This window comes from Rhinatrema bivittatum, chromosome 1 (genome assembly GCF_901001135.1).
Source record: "Rhinatrema bivittatum chromosome 1, aRhiBiv1.1, whole genome shotgun sequence".
NCBI classification, from domain to species: domain Eukaryota; kingdom Metazoa; phylum Chordata; class Amphibia; order Gymnophiona; family Rhinatrematidae; genus Rhinatrema; species Rhinatrema bivittatum.
Window position 1 is genome coordinate 71593731 of NC_042615.1, and position 21752 is coordinate 71615482.

Sequence of the window (21752 nt, forward strand, 5' to 3'; positions counted from 1 at the left end):
TCTTGTTTCTTGAAGGACTGCTCATTTTTAACCCAGTTACCTATAGGGGGAATGGCTTTATAAATGATTGATTGTCTTCCCAATTTGCCCATTTGTCTCCCCCCCTCCACCAATGATTTTTGAACCCATCATCCAATTTCATTCAAATGTATGCCACAGATAGAGCACCCAGTGACACCTCCTCCCTGGCTCCCATTCTCCATATGCCCTCAGTGCCCTTGTTACTTAGGGCCAGATGACCTAAGCATATTCCAGTATACACAAAATGGGAAAACATCTTGTGTGCATTAACCCCTTGGTTTCCATTTTTTTAAACTTCTCATAGGGAAATAGGTCACTTTAGCTCAGTTGAAATCTCAGGGATTCATTGATCATTTTTAAAGCTACCCTGCCTTTGGTTAGCGACTGTGGTCACCAATTGACTTCATGTCTTGCCCTTTTTCCTATAGGGAAAAGAATCTGTTTAATTTATGTACTTAGTACACAAAAATTCACTTAACAAATGTTGTCATAAGCATGTGAAAATGTATGTACCAGAGAAGGAAACCAGGCATCATGAAGCGTTCACACACCTTGTTTTAGGTTTGAAAATACCAGATTGGCTAGATTATTAGGTAAAGAGGTGTTTAAGGTATCGTGTATGTCAAAAACAAAACAAAAAATCCCCCTACCTCATATTTAGATGTGACATTATTTTATTTTTGTTCTTTTATTATTGTGTTTAATTTATGTTTGTTCGTTTTAGTCTTTGTGAAATTTTGTGATTTTATTATTATGTATGTAATTTTGTATATCGCTTAGGCCATTTGTGTTAAGCGATTAATAAATTTCTTCAAATACAAATAAATTATAAACATAGCCAAAGCCCTCCCCGCTAAAGACAGATTCTCCAGCACAGCTCATCCTGTCAAGCCCATAAGAGCTCTGGTGAAGTCCATCCTGCTGAGACTGAAGACTGCCACAGAGGTCACTGGTAGACCTCCCAGCTCACAAGGCAGAAGACCGCCCTACAAGAACTCCGAGTTGGGTGGGAGAAGAAGCAGGGCCTCACAAAGCCAGCAGAAGCAGACGCAGTGTCCCGCCTGGCATGGGTGGCAAAGAAGCAGCATGGTCCTACCAGGTCTAGGCAGGAGAAAGAGACAGCGGTGAAAGGATTTATTGATACAAGACAGCCCTGAATATGAGGATCTTCTAATATCTGGAGTCATTTTATAATCTGGCCAATACAGTACATCATGCTTTAGTAAATATAGATCATTTTAAAATATGCCTGACCCTTTCCCAGTTTCATTAATGAATATAAAAAAAGACCCTTAGTATGTTTTGAAAATGAGGGTTGTAATGTCTTCCGTCACTGGTAAAGAGCGATGATATGTTAGAATGCTCTTTGGCACAGCGGCTTGATTTTCTTGAGAGGACTGACATACATGCTGAACGGCATGTTCTGTGCCAGACGCTGTGAGCAGCCGTGGCATGTACGAGTGGCAGTTCATTCTCCAGTCGAGAGAGAGAGAGAGAGCGAGACCAGCCGAGAGGCTGCACTGACTGCTCCGGTTTTGTGGTCAAATAAAAATCTGGATCTCGGATTCATCTGCAGTAATAGCGCGACAGGAAGGGACGTGGGTTCAAATGGTCTGTAAGATTAGGAAATAGGCTATAGGAACTGCGCATGTTGCATCCAAATAACCGTAACCATGCTGTTGCCTGAATATTAATTGATGGCACCGGGCTGCTTCAGTTGTAACAGTGCCTTTGCCAAAGTCCATGTGTTTAACAAGCTGCACTGCCAGCAAGGCTTTCACACTGTTTAATGCTTGCTTTCAATTAGTCATAAAATATAATAAGAAAACTGTACTTAGTTTGCCAGAATGTTAATTTGCTACTGCTGGGCAATGAAATTAAGGAGTTGTGTTTTTTTTTTTTAGTTCTTATTTACTACTACTTAAACTGTTTTAAATTATTGGAAGCCTTTTCAGATTGCCTTCAAATTGGATCAGCAAATGAGTTGTCAGAGAAATGTTGTTAATGTTGACGCTGCTAATAAGCTAGTATTATGGGAGCAAAATGCATTTTGGATCTGCAAATCCCTCACTTGCCTCTCAAGAAGAGCAGGAAACTGAATTATCCCTTCTGTCTCCTGTTCCAGTTTGATTACTCTCTGGTTGTGGCATGCTGTCTGTTACACGACAGCATTAAGATGTGTTTATTTTATCCACCTATAAATAAAGTTTTTACATTTTGAAGTGGAGCTGAGCTTGAGGAGCACACAGGTTCTCTGTGCTGCACGTGTGGCAATGGGGATATTTGTCAAGGTCCTGGATGCTCTAAATTGTTGTTCAGTGAAAAATATCGCAACGGGTGGTAAGGTCTGGAGGTCCTTGCCCAGGAGTAAAAGATGGAGAAAGCATTTGTTGCTGCATTTATCACCGGCACTGCAAAGAATGACTGCTCTAAGCATGTCTGTCACTTCCAGCTTTTGATGGAGAAGCTGGGGGGGGCAATGTGAAATCCCTACTTGAAAGTAAATGCTAGGAAATGAAATACAATCCTTGTAAACAGAGGCTGCTTGAGCCTAATGTCAGCGCCTAAATATAGATGAAATTTTTGTTTTATCACAAAAGTAAACAGTCGCTGCATTGATGGGTCCCATGATAGTGACGGGAACCAAACACCTCTCCTGGTAGCAAGGGAAGGGAAGAAATGACTGAACCGTTTCATGTTATTTTTTTAAAATAGATTATTTCTAAGTGCCAGAAATTGGCACTGAAGATTAATTAGAAGAGGCTGACCCCATGAGCTTATTTGTTTTGAAGCCCCTGACGAAGTCTGCAGTGCCTGTCTGCTTTTCTCCCATTTGCAGGTCCTACTAGCTGGGGAAACCTGGAGTCTTAGATGGTGAGACCCTTGAAAAGGAAGAACGAAAAGAATTGTAGAGAGCTCTCAAAGACCCATCAGGAATTACTTCCACTCTGACTCTTGCTTTGCCTCTTTCCATTTGGTTTTCCTCCACATTCCCTCTCCCTTGTTGCCCAAGTATGGCTGTTGGTGCCTGTTGGCGGGAGAGCAGGATGCTCTTTGAGCACCTGATGGCACTGGAAGAGTGCTGCTTGATGTATTCCTTTTTGGAACTTGTATTACTGAAAGGGATGCCACTGAGCTCCTCTATAAAAAAAAAAAAAAAAAAAAAAAAAAAACCGATTGAAAAACAAAAAAGCTCCCCTTCGGATCCTTGTCCTTTAGTTCTCCATGGAGATCCTTTTTTTATTTTTTCTCATTTATGGTGCTGGAGATGCAATAGCAATGTTCACACAGACTTCACAATTGAGATCTGCTTTTCAAACTCTTTCCCAATTATCAAAAATGTTGGACATGTGCAGCGCTAGCCACTTTCAAGGAAACGAATAGCAAGGAGGTTTTGGACGAAAGGATTTTCTTTTTTGTTAATTTTTAGAGTAGGCAATTAAGGTCTTTTGAAAGAAGCACTTTAATAGTAAAACTGACTGCATTGAGCTGTGGCATTGCTGCTTGTCTTCCATGCTTTTAACACCTTACAGAGTCCTGTCTGGAAGCGCAACGTCGTCATCGGCCCAGTGAGGAACCGAGAGCACAGCGCGTAGACCACTGACCCCCAGGTGCTAAGTCAGATCTGGGCTCCTATGTGACCATGCAGAATACTCAGCTGCTTTGGAGTTAGCCGCCACCACCACCACCTTAATACCTGAAAAAGCCCAGGTGTATTTTTTGGGCTGTCTTTCAAACTGGCACTTTGATTCTGCTGCCTGCAAGTTGGTTTTGAAGGCATTCTGTAGTTCTAGTTGCTTGCCAGCGTTCTTTCAGGAGCTTCCTAGGTGCCTGTGCTTTCATCACCATGATAAAAATGTAGCTTGCAACCTTTGAAGTGAGCCCTGATTTGAGCTTTGGCCACAGCGCTTTTATGATTGTACTTTTGTTGTAGTAGAGCTGAAACAAAAATGACTCCCTAGGAAAAACCCCTGCAAAGATTAGTGGAATCGGAGCCTGAGGCGTGAAGGAAATTCCAGCTTCTAGTGCACTCTTCCAAATGCTGTTTTCCGAGGTGGTTCACAAAGCGTGTCTTTATATGGTATATATTGTTAAACTTGGGCCTGTTCGTTATTTATTGTATGTCAGCTTACAGTAAAGACTACAATAATCTTTTAGCAGTGACAGCTTGGACTGCTTGAGGTAGCAGGCTGGGTGGCTTGTTTAAAATCTCATGCACTGGGAGGGTTCACTCATTGTCTGCATGGTGTGTCTAGTTTTATTGTCTCGTGTTTGCGAGGTAGGAGATCTGTAATTTGATGTGCAGGAATTTTCAGTAGCTTGAATCTGGACCTCTCGTGGAAGTTATGTCCCTCGGGAAAGCCTTGGCTGAGAGAACAAAAGAAACAGGGCTTTGAACTGATATTACTCTTCAGACTTTGCGCCTCTCTGCTTCTTGTCCTGTATCACACGAAGTGACAGATAAGAGCGAGGTTTAACATTGCCAAGCTATTAATAGGAAACAGTGCAGTTAATGTTGCTTCACTCAACAGTTTTTCCAAGTGTCGGTAATATGGAATATAAATGATGCCAAGTAGCTTGGTGGTAATGCTATGAACTGTGAAACAGAAGAGCCAGGTTGGAGCTCTTGTTTGTTGTAACTGCAGTATCCAAGTCTGTGACAAAACAATGTATTTGTGCATGGGTGGGGGTTGGCATTCCAATCTGCTGGCTTAAAGTAGACATAAATGTTTAGTTTAGAGGAGGTTTCTGTCCTGAAGTGACTGGTGTACAGTAGCCTAGCTAACAACCAAAAAAGATGATTTTACACAATCAAAATGTGAATATAAAAATACTCATAAATCATATCCAAATACATGTAAATATATAATTACAATATAACATAGAAATGATGGCAGAAAAGGACCGATGGTCCATTCAGTCTGCCGCACCGTGCAGGTTACCCCCATGTATTAGTTTTGCTTGACGTGCTTTGCTTATGGACTTGGCCGTAGAAGCAGTCCTGTACTTTTTACCTTATGTCCGAGTAACAGTGTCCCAGACCATGGACGTCGGGGCCCTCGGTTGTCGTCTGAATCAAATTCCTCTTATCCCCCTGCTGTTTAAGCGGGGAGCAATGTTGCAGTTACATTAAAAGCATCAAAGCGTATTGGTTAAGGGTGGTAATCTCCATGCCTTCTGCAAGATTCCCCACTGCATGTGTATCTCATTTCTGTCTTCTAGCCTTTTAGAGCAGTGGTTCTCAACCTTTTTTCTGTCGGGACACACCTGTTAGATAGTTCTCACATGCGTGACACACTGAATACATGACAGTCACAAGGCTAAATGTAAATGTGCACTTTGCATCCACGGGAACTCCACCCCAACCCTCAGCAATGGGTATAAAGCAGAACTAGAACATTCCCCATACAACTGGGGTACTTGTTAGGTTCTTATGGCCTGGATTGGCCACTGTTGGAAACAGGATGCTGGGCTTGATGGACTCTTGGTCTGACCCAGTATGGCATGTTCTTATGTTCTTATATTCTGGTGTTTTCTTAACAGCAACACAAACTCTTTCTTCTACCTGGCACAATAGCCCTACTTATAAAAAGACAGCAGTTCACCACTGATGCATGTCCTATTAAGAAAACACAACATACAAACATAAGGTGAGATATTTTACTAACCTACATTTATTTATTTATTTGAGTTTTATATACCATCGTTCGGTTTTGCCATCACAACGGTTTACAAAGTTACGATGTTTAACAGTGTTTCCAAAACGGTTCATATGATTGCTAACATAGAAGATATTTATGAACTAGGTTTGTAGATTAATCAAAATATATTACAGAACTGAGAAACAATCATACGTTTCTTGGTCCATCTGTTTTCCTAGTGTTATATTATGGGAGCGGAGTTTTGAGTCAGTGGGTGAGTTGGTAGGCTTTGGTAAACATGCTAGTTAAATACCTCACCTTGGTCATGCACACAAAATCGACCTTCACCAAGTACAGAAAGACCACAAATTACAAATATGGAGACTGAAACTGGACTGGAAACCCAAAAATGCCACTGTGCATGCAGTACAAAACTGGAGAAATGGAAACAGAAATATAGCACCTAACATAGTTCCAGGATCTGCAATAATGCACACAAACTAATCCACACAAAGTTACACCTGCATTATGGCATGCACTCAAATGGAACAACCCTACCAATATAAAGGCAACACTACAAATATTAAACCAGGCCCTAAACACCAATACACCTCCAATGAGGAAAACAGAAAAAGCTAAGCTCCTATAGATTCCCACACAGAAATAATTGTAAAACAATATGAATAAATGTTTCAAAACAGCTGATGAACAGAATAACATCTAACAATTAAAAACTCTTAAAAATTATTAAACATTCTTCAAAAATCAATAAAATATTTCGAAACATCACATAATACCCAATAATTGAAATGGCAGTCAATCAAGAAAAATGAACTTAAAAAGCCACCTTTACTTACCCTCTCCAGCAACTCTCCTACTCCTTTCCCTTCAGGCCACACCAGAAGAGCACTAGCTGCTGAAGCTGTCCTCATGGTCCTCTTCTTTAGAAACCACAGACTGTCTCTCGCTCTCATACCCACATAGACACACACCAGTCACACCCTCCGGACCAGTTTCTGTCTCTCACACACCAATCATCTCCTCGACCAGTCTCTCTCTCTCGCTCTCTCTCTCACATGCACACACTTACAGACGCACGCACGCACACGTATGTCACCTCCCTGATTAGTCTTTCTCACACATACACATGCACCTTTCTGACCAGTCTTACTCAATCACACAATGCTCTCGCTCGCTTATTTACTTGCAGGCTTTCAATCACACACATACACATTTATACAGTTACATACAGGTTTTCAATCACACTTACACAGGATCTCAATCACACACAGGCTCTGTCACTTGCATACATGCTGTCTCTCTCTCTCACGCACACACACAATCTCACACATGCTCGCTCACACTCTCTCTCCACCAAACTAGTGAACTAGCGGCAGCAACTTCCTCTTCCAGCCCCCACGGCCTCGAGAAAGGAGTCCCATTGGCCATGGGACTGATGATGATCCTCTTTTTTGCTGCACGCACTTTACCTAGCATGGTCTCTTCTTCCTGCACGCGGCCACTGCACTTCATTTCCTCTTCGGGGTTGGGGGGGGGGGGGGGGAACAGGAAGAAGAGACCAGGCTGGTGTTGCTGACTCCAGCTTTCCTGCTGCATTCTGCCTGAGCTCTCAGCACTTTAAGCCCGGGCGCAGGAAACGTTCTCATCTCGCTGGGGCAGGGTGACCGGGGAGTGAGGCGACACCTGTGCGACACACGGGTTGAGAACCGCAGCTCTAGGGATTGGTTCTCTGCAATGGGATTTTTGAAGGAAATGATATGACAACGTCCAGTAGCTTTTCTTATCTGTCTTTTGAGGAGATTCTGTTCAAGAACATTCTTTGCATATGACTTGCACATTTTTTCCCCTGAAGAAGCTTGAGAGCGCAAAACATGTCAGGAGTTTGTTCAAGATTTTTTTTTCCTATTTAGAGATTTGTAATCTGGCTTTTGGTAGTTCTATGTGGTTTCTGGACATTTCTACAAATTGTTTTATTTTTGCCACAGCATTTTAGGGGGTTTGTCTGTATGCATATTGTTGTCTCTTATATTGTAGTTATATATATATTAATGTATTTGTATATGATTTATGAGCATCTTTGCATTCAAGTTTTGATCTTTTTTTTATTTTGTATATCTTTTTTGGTGGTTTGCTTTTTAGATGGTATATTAAATTAACTTTTAAATTTGTAGAGTAGTCTAGACCCAGCTGTAAGGGATCACTCTTGTGAGGCAGGAGAAAGAGAGTGCGTAGACAGCTCTTACTGTGCAGAATAGAATTATACCGCTCAAAAATAAAGTGCATTGCAGTGTGAAGATAAAATCATTTGGGGAAAAAATGACTATAGTTTAAAGGAACACTGTCGAGATTGATAAAATGGAGATGTCAGAGATTTGTTTTTAAGTCATGGTGGCGTATCCTGTAGAGTCAGATTGAAGCTGGAAAATAAGACAGTAAAAGCAGGACTGCAAACTAGGCAAAGTTAACAAAACGTGAAATTAGGGTGTGCTGTCCAAATGGGTAGCAAAGCCTCAAGAACTGTGAGCAAAATATAAAATAGGTTGAGTAAGACGGGCCCACCAAAATTAAACAAATGGCTTCTATAAATGGGAGTACATATGGAACACAACATTTTTATTTCTATTCAAATTAAGGCATCACAAACTTGTCGCTCAGGAAGAAATAGTTGCGCAGGATGGTCTCAAGACACTAATACAATTTACACACATTTACTGTTGCGCCATAGAGCAAAGTAAAAGATAACAGAAGATTAAAGCTAAGACATGGAAATGTGATTACATTTTGTGGTAGTTCAAAGCTGTTATAGCAATCAGATCATTTTTGCCAGTGGTTTGTTTTTTTTTAAACTTTCATTTTCCTCTTTCGGTGGCAGTAGAGATGTTCAAAATGAAGTGAATTTTAGTATTTACACATTTTAAACAATGCAGTCTGACACAGCATAGTGTTATCTTCAAGTTTATATCCTTAAAAAAAAAATGGCAAACTTCCCTCTTACACGCACACTATTCTTATTAAAAAAAAAAAAAAAGGAGGATACTTCGCTCCTTTCTCTTTAATTAACTTATGTAATGGATGTTAGGATGTGGCTTGCCCTGTACCCTTTCTTTTAAGAGTAAAATGACCATTTGTCATACTTTTAAGCAGAATTCAGTACCTTAAATACCTTTTTTTTTTTTTAAATTAAATAAATTACAACCTAGATTGACAGCATATTAAGATTATAAAACCTATATAATTTGCCCAGTGTTCTTTCTTTTGAAGGATCAGAGATCCAAGTTGATCACTTTTTCACAGCTATGCTTGCTTGAATTCTGTACATTTTTTTTGCTTCCACCTCCTTCACTGGAAGACCATTCCAAACATCCACCACCTTTTCTGTGAAGAGATATCTTCTGTTGCTCCTCCTTCGACTACCCTATTTTATCCTATGTGTAATAAAATATAAAAAAATGGAGCAGGTATTAAAAGACTGATAAATGTAAGTATATTACCATTTTTTTTTAGCATATAACGTCAGGAGAATCATAGGCAGTAGAATCAGAATTTGATTTGTGGCTCCACTGAGTCATCTGCCTGTTATGCATGCTTCTTTTTACAAAGATTGTGTAACCTCATTTACCTACGTTAGTGTCAGAACAGCAGCTCATCAACTGTGGAGCACATTGGACTAATAACTATAGGATGAGTGACTTCCATGGAGGCGGGAACAAATTGCACGTTGGTACTTTATAAGATTCATATTTCATGTGTGTTTATGCATGGTTAACTTTCAGTGTCATAAACTATAGAGGTAAGTTTGTGCCAGGACAGCAGCAGCAAGACAGATTGTCAGGTTCTACGAACCTGTCGTTTCTGATACAAGGAGTACTGTATGGTCAAACTGGGTTAGCAGCTGAAATTGCAGCAGAACGTCTAACATGGAATCAGGAACTTTGTGCTTTCGTGTAACAGGAGGAATACGACAGAGTCCACTTTCTCTAGCCAATCTTTTCCATAGATTGTTCAGTTTGCAAAGTTTATTCAGCTCATGGCCATCTCTAAACCAAAGCCTGGGTACAGCTGATGCATGTAGGAGACAATTATCATTTTGCTTTCTTGATTTCCCTTCATAGTGCCATGATATTGAAGTTGGTATCAGGAAGGATAAGGATGGCAGAAAAGGAGGAGGAGTACTTTATGTAACAAACAAAAAAAAAAAACCAACCTGATATACAGGTAGCATTGAGAAAAGAGGGTGTACTGTGGGCCATCTTAGGAAGGTGAGATGGCACTTTGATGTACACTGGTATGGTCTACAAACCTCCGACTCAGGCAGAGGACCTGGACAGAGAGCTGATCAGACATCCATTAGGGGAATGTGGGCAGAAATGGTGTTGGGAGTTTTTAACCTGCCAGAGGTGTATTTTGAGAATCCTGTCTGTGGAATCTGTTTTGACTCCTTCAAGGTCTTTCTTCAGAAACATGGGATGGGGCTCATGCTGAACCTGATACTTACAAATGGAGAAAGCATTTCTACTGTCCAGTTGGGAGCCCAACTGAGTACCATTGATCATGAAACAGCATGGTTTGAGGTAACAGCCAAGGTCAAAATGAGTCACACAGAAATTTCAAGTCTGAATTTCAGTTACCAACTCTGGTAAAATGGGAAGTACCTTAAAGAGGCTCTGGCAGTTTAGGACTATATAAGTAAAGTGGAAGAACAATGGGGCGAACAAAGCAGAGCTCTAGAAAGAGCAACACATATTTGTTAGGAAATCAAAAGTAAGAGAAAAGAGATCAATTTAGTTTCCTAAAGAGTCCAGTGTATATATATGTGTGTGTGTGTGTGTATATATATGTATATTTTATATTTCTAGATTTTTTCCCAATTCTTTCTCAAGGCAGTTTACATTTTTTTTTTAGATACATTAAGTCCCCTTCCCAAAGAGATTTCAGTCTTAGTGGATACCAGGAAATGGGAGGTAAAGTGACATATCCAAAATCGCAAGGAAATGTCAGTGGGAGAAGTGGAATTTGAACTGTGGTTTCCCTGCTTTTTGCCCATTGCTCCATCCACTAGCCCTCTCACTCCACTCCAAATACTGCAGAACTCTGCTGCCAGAGTCCTAACTGGAACAAAAAGAAGTGAACACATCACACCAATTTTGACCTCACTTCACTGGCTCCCTATCAATGCACGTATTGCCTACAAATCAATGACCATAATCCACAAAATCCTAAACAACGATCATCAAGGTCTTAACTCCCTAAACATAATCCCTCAAAATCCTTCAAGAAACCTACGCTCCAATAACTCTGGTTACTTAAACATTCCCCCTATCAAAGATGCGCATCTGGCAACCACAAGAGAAAGAGCCTTTTCAATTGCCTCACCTAAACTGTGGAACACCCTACCTAAATTCCTGAGAACTCAACATGACCTAAAAACATTCAAAAAGGACCTAAAAACACTAATGTTCCGCAAATTCCTCACTGACTTTAAGACGTCTGATCATTCCAACTCTCAATTGTATACCTCTTAATTCACTCTCTTCTCCCTGTACCCGCATGCCCTCCCCATCTAACCTAATAATGCTCTCTGGACTTGATATGCTTATCTCTGATATTGTTTAAATGGTTTTTACTGCTACTCAACTGCTAAGAATATGTTTAACGTTCATATTGCTTCTCAGTTACAAGATAAATGTATACTTTTGTAAACCGTTATGATGGCTCAACTGAATAACGGTATATAAAACTCAACAAATAAATAAATAAATAATATGGCTTTCGAAAGAGATAAAGTAAGAGTAAAATAATTAGCATTCAGAACATACAAGGGATATGAGAACTAAACACACGAGTGAATATCTGGTGAAGCTAAAAGAAGTGGCTAAAGCAGGACGGGAAAGGAACCAGTAGAAGAAAAGAAAGCTAAAAAGATATAAAGCAAGGTGACCAGATTTTTCCCGTGTATATCTGCGAAAGGAGAAAGGCTAGAGGTGAAATGTGTGGCGGGGTTAAGGAAACACATACTTCTGTTTATCCACTGGGATTGGAGATATACTGCCAGTTGTTGGCAGGGGTACAATGGTAGAGGGATAGATGCACTATTTATGGAAGAGAATTTGTGTGGAACTAGAAAAGCTGAAAGTGCACAAAGCCATGGGCCCTGGACGGGATATATCCTAGGGTAGTGATGGTGAGCCTTTTTAGGCTCAGCGTGTCAAAACTTCAGAAAATGCATAACTTGACTCTTCTGGTGTGTCACCCCGCTTTCCCCGAACAAAACAGACACAATTCTTTACTTATTTATTTATTAAAAATAATTATATTTATATATAGTACCAGCACATCTGGTGCTATGTATTACATTAAAAAAATGGCAAATGATTGCAAAAATGAGTAAAACAAACTAATAACGACAAAAACAAATTCATCATTAAAAACATTTTCATGCAGCAGATTAATCAAACAGGATGAAAACAGCAATCATCCACACACACACACACGCTCCCTTGCACCCTCTATGCAGGGATTCCTAAGGGTTATCTGAGGGCCTTACATATTTTAATGAATGCGGCTGCTCGGGTGATTATTGGCTGCCCATTGTCCGTGCATTTTTTATGCAGCTATACTGGTTTCCGATTGAATCCCGGATCCACTTTAACATTTTAACTTTGGTACATTGAATTGTATACAGTAACTGTCCTGCCTATCTGAAACATTGGTATAGTTGTATAATCCTGAAAGGAAGTTATGTTCCATGAATCATCAGCTGTTAAACATTCCAGGTGGTAGAGGGACACGTTTAAGGTTAACAGCACAGTGTGCGTCCTCTCAAAATAGCTCCCAGTTTCTGGAACTCCATTCCTTCTGACTTGCACCTGATTCAACATTATAAAAAGTTTAGAAACCTGTTTGGGAATGCTTTTAAGTGTTGTGCTAATTGTTTTATGTTTAATGATTTTTTTTTTTTATTGCTGTAATCCGCTTTCAAAAATATTTTGATAATGAAGGCAGAATACAAATTTTTGTAAACAAACCGTTATGAACTTTAAGAAGGTATGACATAAGCAGAAGATCCCCAGTTGTAAAAAAAAATTAAAAAGTGGCGAGAGGGAAGCATGACCCAATGGCACACATTTAAAGTGCCCTACTTAAACAATTCAGTGAGAGCTGGGACTGCTAGAATAAATGGCAAAGTGGACAATATGAAACATTAGAAGGCCTGTCGTAAGTAAATGCTGGTAACCAAGCAGCTAGATGCAAATGGCGGGCTGTGCAGGATACCTAAGAGGTTGAATGTTCGGACAGCAGCTGCAGTAGTATAGGTTGTAATGATAAAAAGAAAGTGGCAGATTGCAAGTAGAGTAAGGACTAGAAGTCCTATTGGAAGTACTGGCAACCACAGAGTTAGGTCTGTCTGGCAGGCTGCAAAGATCATTTAGCTTCTGGACTATGCAGGGAACCTAAGAGAACAGATGTTTGGGCAATGGCCATTCTAGTATTTGCAGCACTTTTGGATTACTACAGGCTTGTGGTTAGACATGGGAAAGGTGGGGTGCTGGGACTGAATTTTATATGCTCATATGCCCAAGATGGCATCATACAGAGGGAAATGACATCATCTCCCCTTGGGCTGACAGTTGATATATACAGTTGTGCTCATAGGTTTACACACCACTGGCAGAATTTGTAAGATATATAGCATTTTAAGAAAACCTGAGTAATCGGACAAAACGTGTCTGTTATTTTTAATGTGTTTCAAATTAAAACTATTATGTAACACAGAAGAGCATAATCATTAAACCATCTATAGCAATAAGGGAAATAATAGAATGGCCAAAGGTTTGCATACCCTTGAACATTTGGGCTAATAATATACACTCAAGTTGACATACAGGTTGCGATGGCAGTGTGAGTTGGTGGTTACTGAAGCATGGGGAAAGCAAAAGAACTGTCAAAGAATCTGTGAGCAAAGGTAGTTCAACTTTATAAATTAGGAAAAGGATATAAAAAGATATCCAAAGATTTGAAAATGCTAATCAGTACTGTTCAAACTCTGATCAAGAAGTGGAAAATGTTGGGTTCTGTTAATACTAAGTCACAGTCAGGTAGACGCAAGTTATAAAATCGGGGATGGCGCGTGCAAGGGGGTGCACAATTATGCACCTTGCACGCGCCGAGCCTGCTCCGAGCCTCACTGCCTTCCCCCGTTCCCTCCCAGGCCGCTCTGAAATTGGTGCGGCCTCGGAGGGAACTTCCCTACCCCCACCTTCCCTTCCCTTCCCCTACCTCCCCACCCTTTCTCCCCTACCTTTTTCTTTTTTTCACTGTTTCAAAACCTACTTCAGCCCTGGGGCTGAAGTAAGTTGTATGCGCCGGCCAACTGCCGGCGCGTGCTCCCCGCCACGGCGGCAAATGGCTGCTGTGCTGGGAGCCTCTGGCCCCGCCCCCTCCCTGCCCCTTTAGTAAAGCCCCAGGGCTTACGTGCTGAAAATTTGGCCCCATGGTTACAACCATACAGCACCACCCCTACAATGAAGCATGGAGGTGGATCTCTGCTGTTTTGGGGGTGTGTGAACTACAGCGGTACAGGAATTTGATGGTAGGATGAATGCAGCATCTTATCAGAAAATATTGGAGAAGAATTTGCATTTATCAACCTGGAAGTGCATGAGGCGCACTTGGATTTTTCAACATAACAATGAACTGAAACATAAGGCCAAGTCAACCCTACGGTGGCTGTGGCAGAAGAAAGTGAAATTGCTAGAATGTCCATCACAGTGTCCTGACCTCAGCATCACTGAGCCATTTTTGGAAGAACTCAAACATGCAGTTCATGCTACAGCCAAAGAACTTAAATCGATCGGGAGGCTTTTTGCCAAGAGGAATGGGCAGCTTTACCACATGAGAAAATAAAGGGCCTCATTCACAACTATCAGAAAAGACTGCAAGCTGTCATTGATGCAATACATGATATTAAGAGGTAAGGGTATGCAAACTTTCGAACGGACCATTTTATTTATTTCCCTTATTGCTATGGCTTTTTAATGATTGTGCTATTCTGTCATGCATAATAATTTAATTTGAAACACATTTAAGAAAGCAGACGTGTTTTGTCGGATCACTCATGTTTCCTTAAAATGCTACGCATCTCACAAATTCTGCCAGGGGGTATGCAAACTTTTAATCCAACTGTATCCTTAGCAGCATGGACAGGAATAATTGGGTAGGTTAGTAGTTTTGTCATCCGCCGTATAAGTCAGTAGTTATGCTGTGGGTACAAACCCTCTATTTTCCTTTAAGAATCAAGGAGAAGGAATTGCTTGGATTTTTCACTTTTTTTTTTTTTACTCTGTTGGTATGTGTGAAGTTTGATTTCCTTCTGATTTCAAGAAGAAGGGCAAAACTGCCATTGGGGTAGAAATGTGAATTGGAGCTGGTAAAAATTCCTTGCTGTACTTTGCGTCCCCAGCTATGTGCAGTTTGACCAGTGGCACAACTCTGTTCAGAGTCTCCGACAGCTTGTCAAGTGAGAGCCCTTTATACATTCTTGCTCGCCAGCTGAACAGCTTCGCAGCGATTCTTCTTGGGGGGCTTTCCGACCCATTCCTCTTGCCTTCACCCGTGTGCGCTATCCGGCTAAGATTCGCTGCTTCTTCTCACCCCTGTCTTAAGCGATGCTGCGAGGAGCCGGAAATCAATGGATCCCCTCCCTCTGGGACCCACAGAAGCTGGCATGATACAGGCAAGAAGAGCTTGTTACGTTATCCGACTTGTCCATTTCTACCTTAACGAGCGGAAGAGTTAAGTACGTTAGGGAGGGGGGGTGGGGGGGGGGGGGGAGAGGCTTGAGGAAGGGCGTCTTTTGGTGTGAGAGGAGTATTTCAGTGACCCGAGAGCGGGGAGGGAAAGGTGCTTGGTTACATCAGCAGGGGCTGCACGGAGTCTTGCCTGTGCAGGTGGAGAGAGACTTCGGCGACTCGCCTGCTGCGGGAAGCAGCGATGCCCTTTGCTTCCGAACAGGAATTTGTATATATTTAGAAAAGGAGGCTGCTTTTTTTTTTTTTTTGCTACCCAGGAAATGGCTTTCCTTGTGCGTTGCTATGCCAACTGCCTGCAGCCGTGGTCCTCCAAAGTAAGCGCACTAATGTAATTATCTGGGCTGTGTTACGTTCTGACTGTGGTGATGGGGGGGGGGGGGGGGGGGTGCATGTGCTTGTCGTGTTTTCCTCCTGAGTGTGAGGGATAGACATCATTAAATGAAATGTCCATCAGTGCCGTGGTGCCAAGATTAATTGCACAAACTTGGTTAGTTGAGTGGAACAGCTCACTGGTCACTGCTCTGTCAGCATCATTAGCAGGCAGGGAGGAGGTCCTTGTTCACATGCTTTGCCCTGATTATGGTCTTTTTCTGTATTGTGTGCGGGAGAGAGAATCTGGGATTGCAAATGAACGTAGAGTGTTAACAATGCCTAGCTGCATGCTGACGGTTGCTGCCCTCACCCTGACTAATTTAGCACTGTATTAAGCTTTTTAGGGAGGGAGTCTGTGCAGTCAGCCATTTTAGCTTTCCCCCTTCACACCCCCTCCCCCCCCCCCCCCCCCCCCCCCCTCCATCCCTTACTCTGCTTTCCTTTTCCTCCTATTCTTCGGGCTCCGCAGTGGTTTTGTCCTTCTGGAAGAATGCAGGATGTGTTAGTGTTTCCTCGGTCTCCTTCCGTACTGAGATGCTTAGACTTTCAGCGTTATGAAAATGGAGACGGACGCTGTGCTCTGGATTGGTTTCCTGCTCGCCGAGACTGAGGGCTTTTCGCAGCTCACCAGCCGTAAGACTTCGGGCTCCTGCTTGCTTCCCCCCCCCCCCCCCTGGCTAGGACGGGGCTCTCATTTTTAATGCAAGGCTGCCGTGTAGGGCAGCCTGCTGGTCCTGGTGCATTGGTGCATGATGTTTAGGTCCCTTTTCGCCTGTGTTCCTTCATTATGAAGCCCCTTGCGTTCCCAGCTAACCATGGAGTTATGGGCCAACAGGAGAAACAGCCAGTAAGTATGGCAAACGCTGATCGTTCTGTAGGCATCGCAGGCTTGCAGTCCTCTGCCCCTTCAGGCAGTAGCTTTGCTGCTCAGCTGCCTGCCCAGCCAAAGGTGGCGAGGTTTTTAAGTGGTCGTGCAACCATTTGTTTTAATTCTGCCTGCCGCTTGGATTTGTGTAAGGAGAGCAGTTCACGCCTGCCACAGCTGCTGTGGTTTCCCCGAGGGTGAGAAAATGTGCATGATGGCTATAGAGAGATGAAAAGGGAAAACAAAATCGTAAACACAAAAATGGCTTTCCGTTTATTAATGCAGAGCAGAGTCTGTCTTTAAAAGACTGGAGATTTTTATGTTGGAAGTGTTGTGTCATGGCTTTCCGGAGAGCCCAGGTAACTGGCATGGATGGTGCACGGTGCCCCCTTTTTTTTTTTTTTGCCAGAAGAGGTTGGTAATATTCGGGCACATCCCACTGAACTGCTTAAAATGCAGTAATGGTTGAGGGGCACTACAGAACAATTTGAGGGAACAAATGCCTTAAATGCCGCTGCTTTATAATTGATCCTGTGAGTCAGCTACACCTTTTGTAATGCTGTAATTTCACAGGCAGCCAGGGTTTGTTTGGGAGAAAGGAAAGGCAGAAGTAAAATGGCAAGTCTTAGCCAGGGCCTCGGGAACATTAATCCATTTAAAATAAAAATAAAAAAAAGATAAAAATGTGAGGATGCAATATGAAATGTAGACACGCGTCTTAGATTTTTTTTTTTTTCTTACAGTTTGATGTGCACTGTTGCTTAACAATCTCTAGGTTTTTAGTGGCAAAGTCTTTAGATAGCTTTTACCAATAGGTTCTCTGAATCTGCATAATTGTATGTGTTAATGTCTCCGTAGAATTAATATGTAGCATGGATGTATCTCCTTGGCGCTGCCCCCTGAAGTTCTGCGTAGGTACCTGGAGTCAGTGGGGTGGGTGTGTCCTCCAAACTAGCAAAGTCATTTATTGCCCGTGACCAACATTTTCTGCATTATTTCATGTCCAGGGAGCTGTTTCCTCTTTGGGATCGTTTTAAAGCTTAAAAGGGAACATCAGTCAGGTTCTGCAGCTAGAAAGAAACAATGTCTGCGTGTCGAAGAGCATCCACTTGCTCTGGTAGTTTTATTAATGACATTAAGAGCATTGCTGACCTGAAAAAAAAACCAAAAAACCCCTCCGCGGCCTGTGTTGCAGTGGTACATGTCGTTTCTTCCGACTTGCTGATGAAACCCAGTGCTTCTCATGATGCAAGGCTGAATGCGTATGGTTGTTTATGTAGTCAGACAACACATGTGGCCATTGGAGCAATTGCTCCCAATCCCACAGGGCCGATTTTAAGGTTGGCTTACAAAACCTCTGTTGTGGAAATAGCCTGAGCTTTGCATATACACAAAGCAAGTAGCAATTTTAGTTTTGCTTGCCTCTTGTCAGGCAGGGGCTACAAAAAAATGGAAACTGTAGCCTGACACATTATGCACGGGTGGGAGATATTTAGGAAAGTTGGGCAGCAGTCAAAATCTTGTAAGAGATGGGGAAACACTCCCCCCCCCTTTATAATTTTCTTACCTTTATTTTTTGCTCTGTCTATTTTTTTTCACCTTGTTGTCGTCTCTAATTTTTCTTTGCGCATCCCTTCCATTCCTGCATCCAGCTTCTTCCTCCCAGTGTTCAAGCCCAGCCTTTTTCCCCCCCCTGCCCCTTTTACTCTCCTGCTGACGAGCCTACCTGCCCTTTCCTCTCTTCTGCCCCAAGCCATGGTGACCGTGGCTGCAGTGCCTTCTCCCTTCAGGCCTTGGTGGATGGTGGACTGCCCTGAACTGCAGCAGCAGGCACCAGGAACCATATCGTGGGTTGGATTTTTCCACTCCTGTGAATATTTGATTTCCAGGAGAGTTGGTTTAGTGTTAGTGTAAGAAGCAAACACAAAGCTGCCACTGTCCCAGGCCTCCCTTTCCAAGAGTGGCTGTCAGAACTGGGTCCCATTGTTATTGCCACCTCAGGTGCATCCCTTCTGGCACATCCCTTCAAGTTTTTTTTATTTTTTATTGTTTTTGCCAGTTAGCCTGTTTTGGCAAGAACTACGGCTGATCCCTTTTGTTACCGTTAGTGTAAATCTTAAACTGGGTGGTGTTCCAGTGTCTCAGACTGTCACGTTGAGGACTTCCTAGCAATATGAGTGAACGCCAGTTCAAGGTTTGTGCAGAGGTTTATTCAGTGATATTTAAGTAGAACCAAAATAGCAACCTGAGAAATTTCTGCAGGGTAAGACCGTTCAGCATAAAGGCAACACAAACAGTCCAGGATCCAGTCCGCCAGTTAATCCAGTTATATCAATCTTCTACATACTTGACAGTTACAGGAACTTCACAGTACCTCAACGTTCTTCTGTTTACAGGAAAAGATACTCGAGAATGAGCATTCACAGGGCTTTCCAGGTCTGATGGCATAATTCATCTTGGCCTTTAGTCCTCAAGTTGCCAGAACACTATGGTGTTCCAAGCAGTCGCCTTTGAAACCCTAAGGACCAGTCTGATCTTCAGGGGCAGAGCCACTCACCAGGCTAACCAGGGCTGATGCAAGCATATTTGGCACCCTAGGCAAACCTTTGGTTGGCCACTCCCTCCCAAACTTAACGACTTGCGGCGGAGTCTCCAGCACAGTGCTCCCGTCTTTGACGGTATTAGCCCTGGTACAACACCTCTGTGGACCTCATATTAGCAGGATTTTGCTGCCCTGAAAATCTTGCTGCTCTATGCAACTGCCTAGTTTGCCTAATGGAATCATCAACCTTGAGGCTATCATTTTTTTGAGCCTGGATTCCTCAGTGCCATTCTGTGGCTCTTCATGCAAGGCAAAAGCTTTCTACCAAGCAGACCCCGGTTCAAGACCCACCAGAGCAATTTTTGCCCTAACACTGAAAGAGGCAGTGACAACTCCAGTGGTGGAAAAAAACAGAAGTATGAATATAAGAACACAAGAATTATCATAGTGGGTCAGACTGAGGGTCCATCAAGCCCAGTATCCTGTTTCCAGCAGTGGCCAATCAAGGTCACAGGTACCTGTTAAGATTTGACAGTAGTGGACAATTATTGCCCTGTAAGTAATCTTGCTTTTCTTAATAAGATTTGGGAAACATTGATTCAGACTCAGATTGAGGGACTTCCTATGGGTTAATCTGGCTTTCTAAAAGGATGCAGTATTGAACTACTGTTTTAGCAAATAATATCCATATGGGAGTAGATAGAGCAGATTCCATTTGGGTACTGCTAGACTGATTTGCTATGTTTGACACTATTGAGTACAAGTGTTTGTTAGAGATGGGGGTATCAGGTGTTGTATTCAAATGTTGTTTTGTCATTTTTAGAAGGCTGATCACACTGGATATCTTGGTGTGGGAAGTATTTTCCAGTTTAATCACTTGCCTGTGGAATTCCACAGGGTTTGATATTCTCTCTACTTTTTAATATAAACTTGGCCCCATTATCTTAAGTAATTTAGGAGTTTGATGTGGAATGATTTATGTTTTTGTTTGATATCCAGGTTGTTGCTAATATTGGTAGAGGTCAGGAACTTGGTATTGGTAACTTGAACAATTGTTTGGGAGCAGTGGTGAAATGGCTGAAATGAAAAGTGGAATCTGATCAAGTCTGTAGCCCTATGGCATAGTAGATGGGGCTGGGCAACATCAGTTTTGCCAGTAGTGGCAGGGGTAGAGCTGACCCCTAAGAACATAAAATTTGCCTTACTGGGTCAGACCAAGGATCCATCAAACCCAGAATCCTGTCTCCAACAGTGGCCAATCCAAGCCACAAGTATCTGGCAAGTACCCAAACATTAAATAGATCCCATGCTACTAATGCCAGCAATGAGCAGTGGCTATTCCCTATTGATTAATAGCAGTTTATGGGCTTCTCCAGGAACTTATCCAAACCTTTTTTAAATCCATCTACACTAGCTACTTTAACCACATCCTCTGGCAATAAATTCCAGAGCTTAATTTTGTGTTGAGTGAAAAAGAATTTACTCCAATTTGTTTTAAATGTGCTGCTTGCTAACTTCATAGAGTGCCCCCCTAGTCCTCATATCATCCGAAAGAGTAAATAAGTTTCACATGTACCCGTTCAGGTCCTTTCATGATTTTGTAGACCTCTATCATATCCTCCTTCATCTCTTTTCTCCAAGCTGAACAGCCCTAACTGCTTCAGCCTTTCCTCATAGTGGAGCTGTTCTATGCCCTTTATCATTTTGGTTGCCCTTCTCTGTACTTTCTCCAGTGCAACTATATCTTTTTCGAAATGTGACCAGAATTGCACACAGTATTCAAGGTGAAGTTTAACTATTGAGAAATACAGTGACATTATGACATCCTCCGTTTTATTTGCCATCCTCTTCCTAATAATTCCTAACATTGTTTGCTTTTTGGATCGCCAAAGCAAACTGAGCCAAGGATTTCAATGTAATATCAACTATGATGTCCAGATCTTTTTCCTGGGTTGTAACTCCTAAAATAGAACCTAACATTGTGTAGCTATAGCATGGGTTATTTTTCCTTATATGTATCACCTTGCACATGTCCAAATTATGTCTGCCATGTAGACTCCCAATCTTCCAGTCTTGCAAGCTCCTCCCGAAATTTATCACAAACCACTTGTGATTTAACTACTCTGAATAATTTTGTGTCATCTGCAGATTTGATCACCTCCCTCGTTGTGCCCCTTTCCAGATCATTTATAAATATATTAAAAAGCACCAGTCCAAGTACAGATCCTTGAGGTACTCCATCGTTTGCCTTTTTCCACAGTGAAAACAAAGCATTTAATCCTCTGTTTTCTGTTTTTTAACCTCTGGTTGGAGTAGGCTTAAGTGATCTTTAAAGAGGTTGTAAGAAGTTTGGGAGTCCAGTTAGACGTCCAGCTGTCCTTGCAAGACTAGATATCAACAACTGTTTGCAGTACAGTCTCTGTTATGATAAAATGCTCAATTGCATCCCTTCATAGAAGAGAACACTTGGCCTTGATTAA

The 21752-nt window shown here is 42.1% G+C and overlaps 1 protein-coding gene across 12 annotated transcripts in view; it reads left to right on the forward strand.

The window, feature by feature from the left end:
• RAPGEF2 (Rap guanine nucleotide exchange factor 2) overlaps nucleotides 1–21752 on the forward strand; it is a 624821-nt gene that overhangs the window by 414505 nt on the left and 188564 nt on the right. The window contains exon 1 of one of the 12 annotated variants that reach the window (XM_029617896.1): nucleotides 1513–1632. The exons of 10 other annotated variants lie outside the window; for them this stretch is intronic. In XM_029617896.1, the coding sequence (XP_029473756.1) occupies nucleotides 1630–1632 (3 nt within the window). In that variant the 5' untranslated portion in view covers nucleotides 1513–1629. Of the gene's footprint in view, nucleotides 1–1512; nucleotides 1633–16358; nucleotides 16713–21752 lie in introns of those variants that run through there. One more of the 12 variants, XM_029617803.1, reaches the window with a different exon arrangement.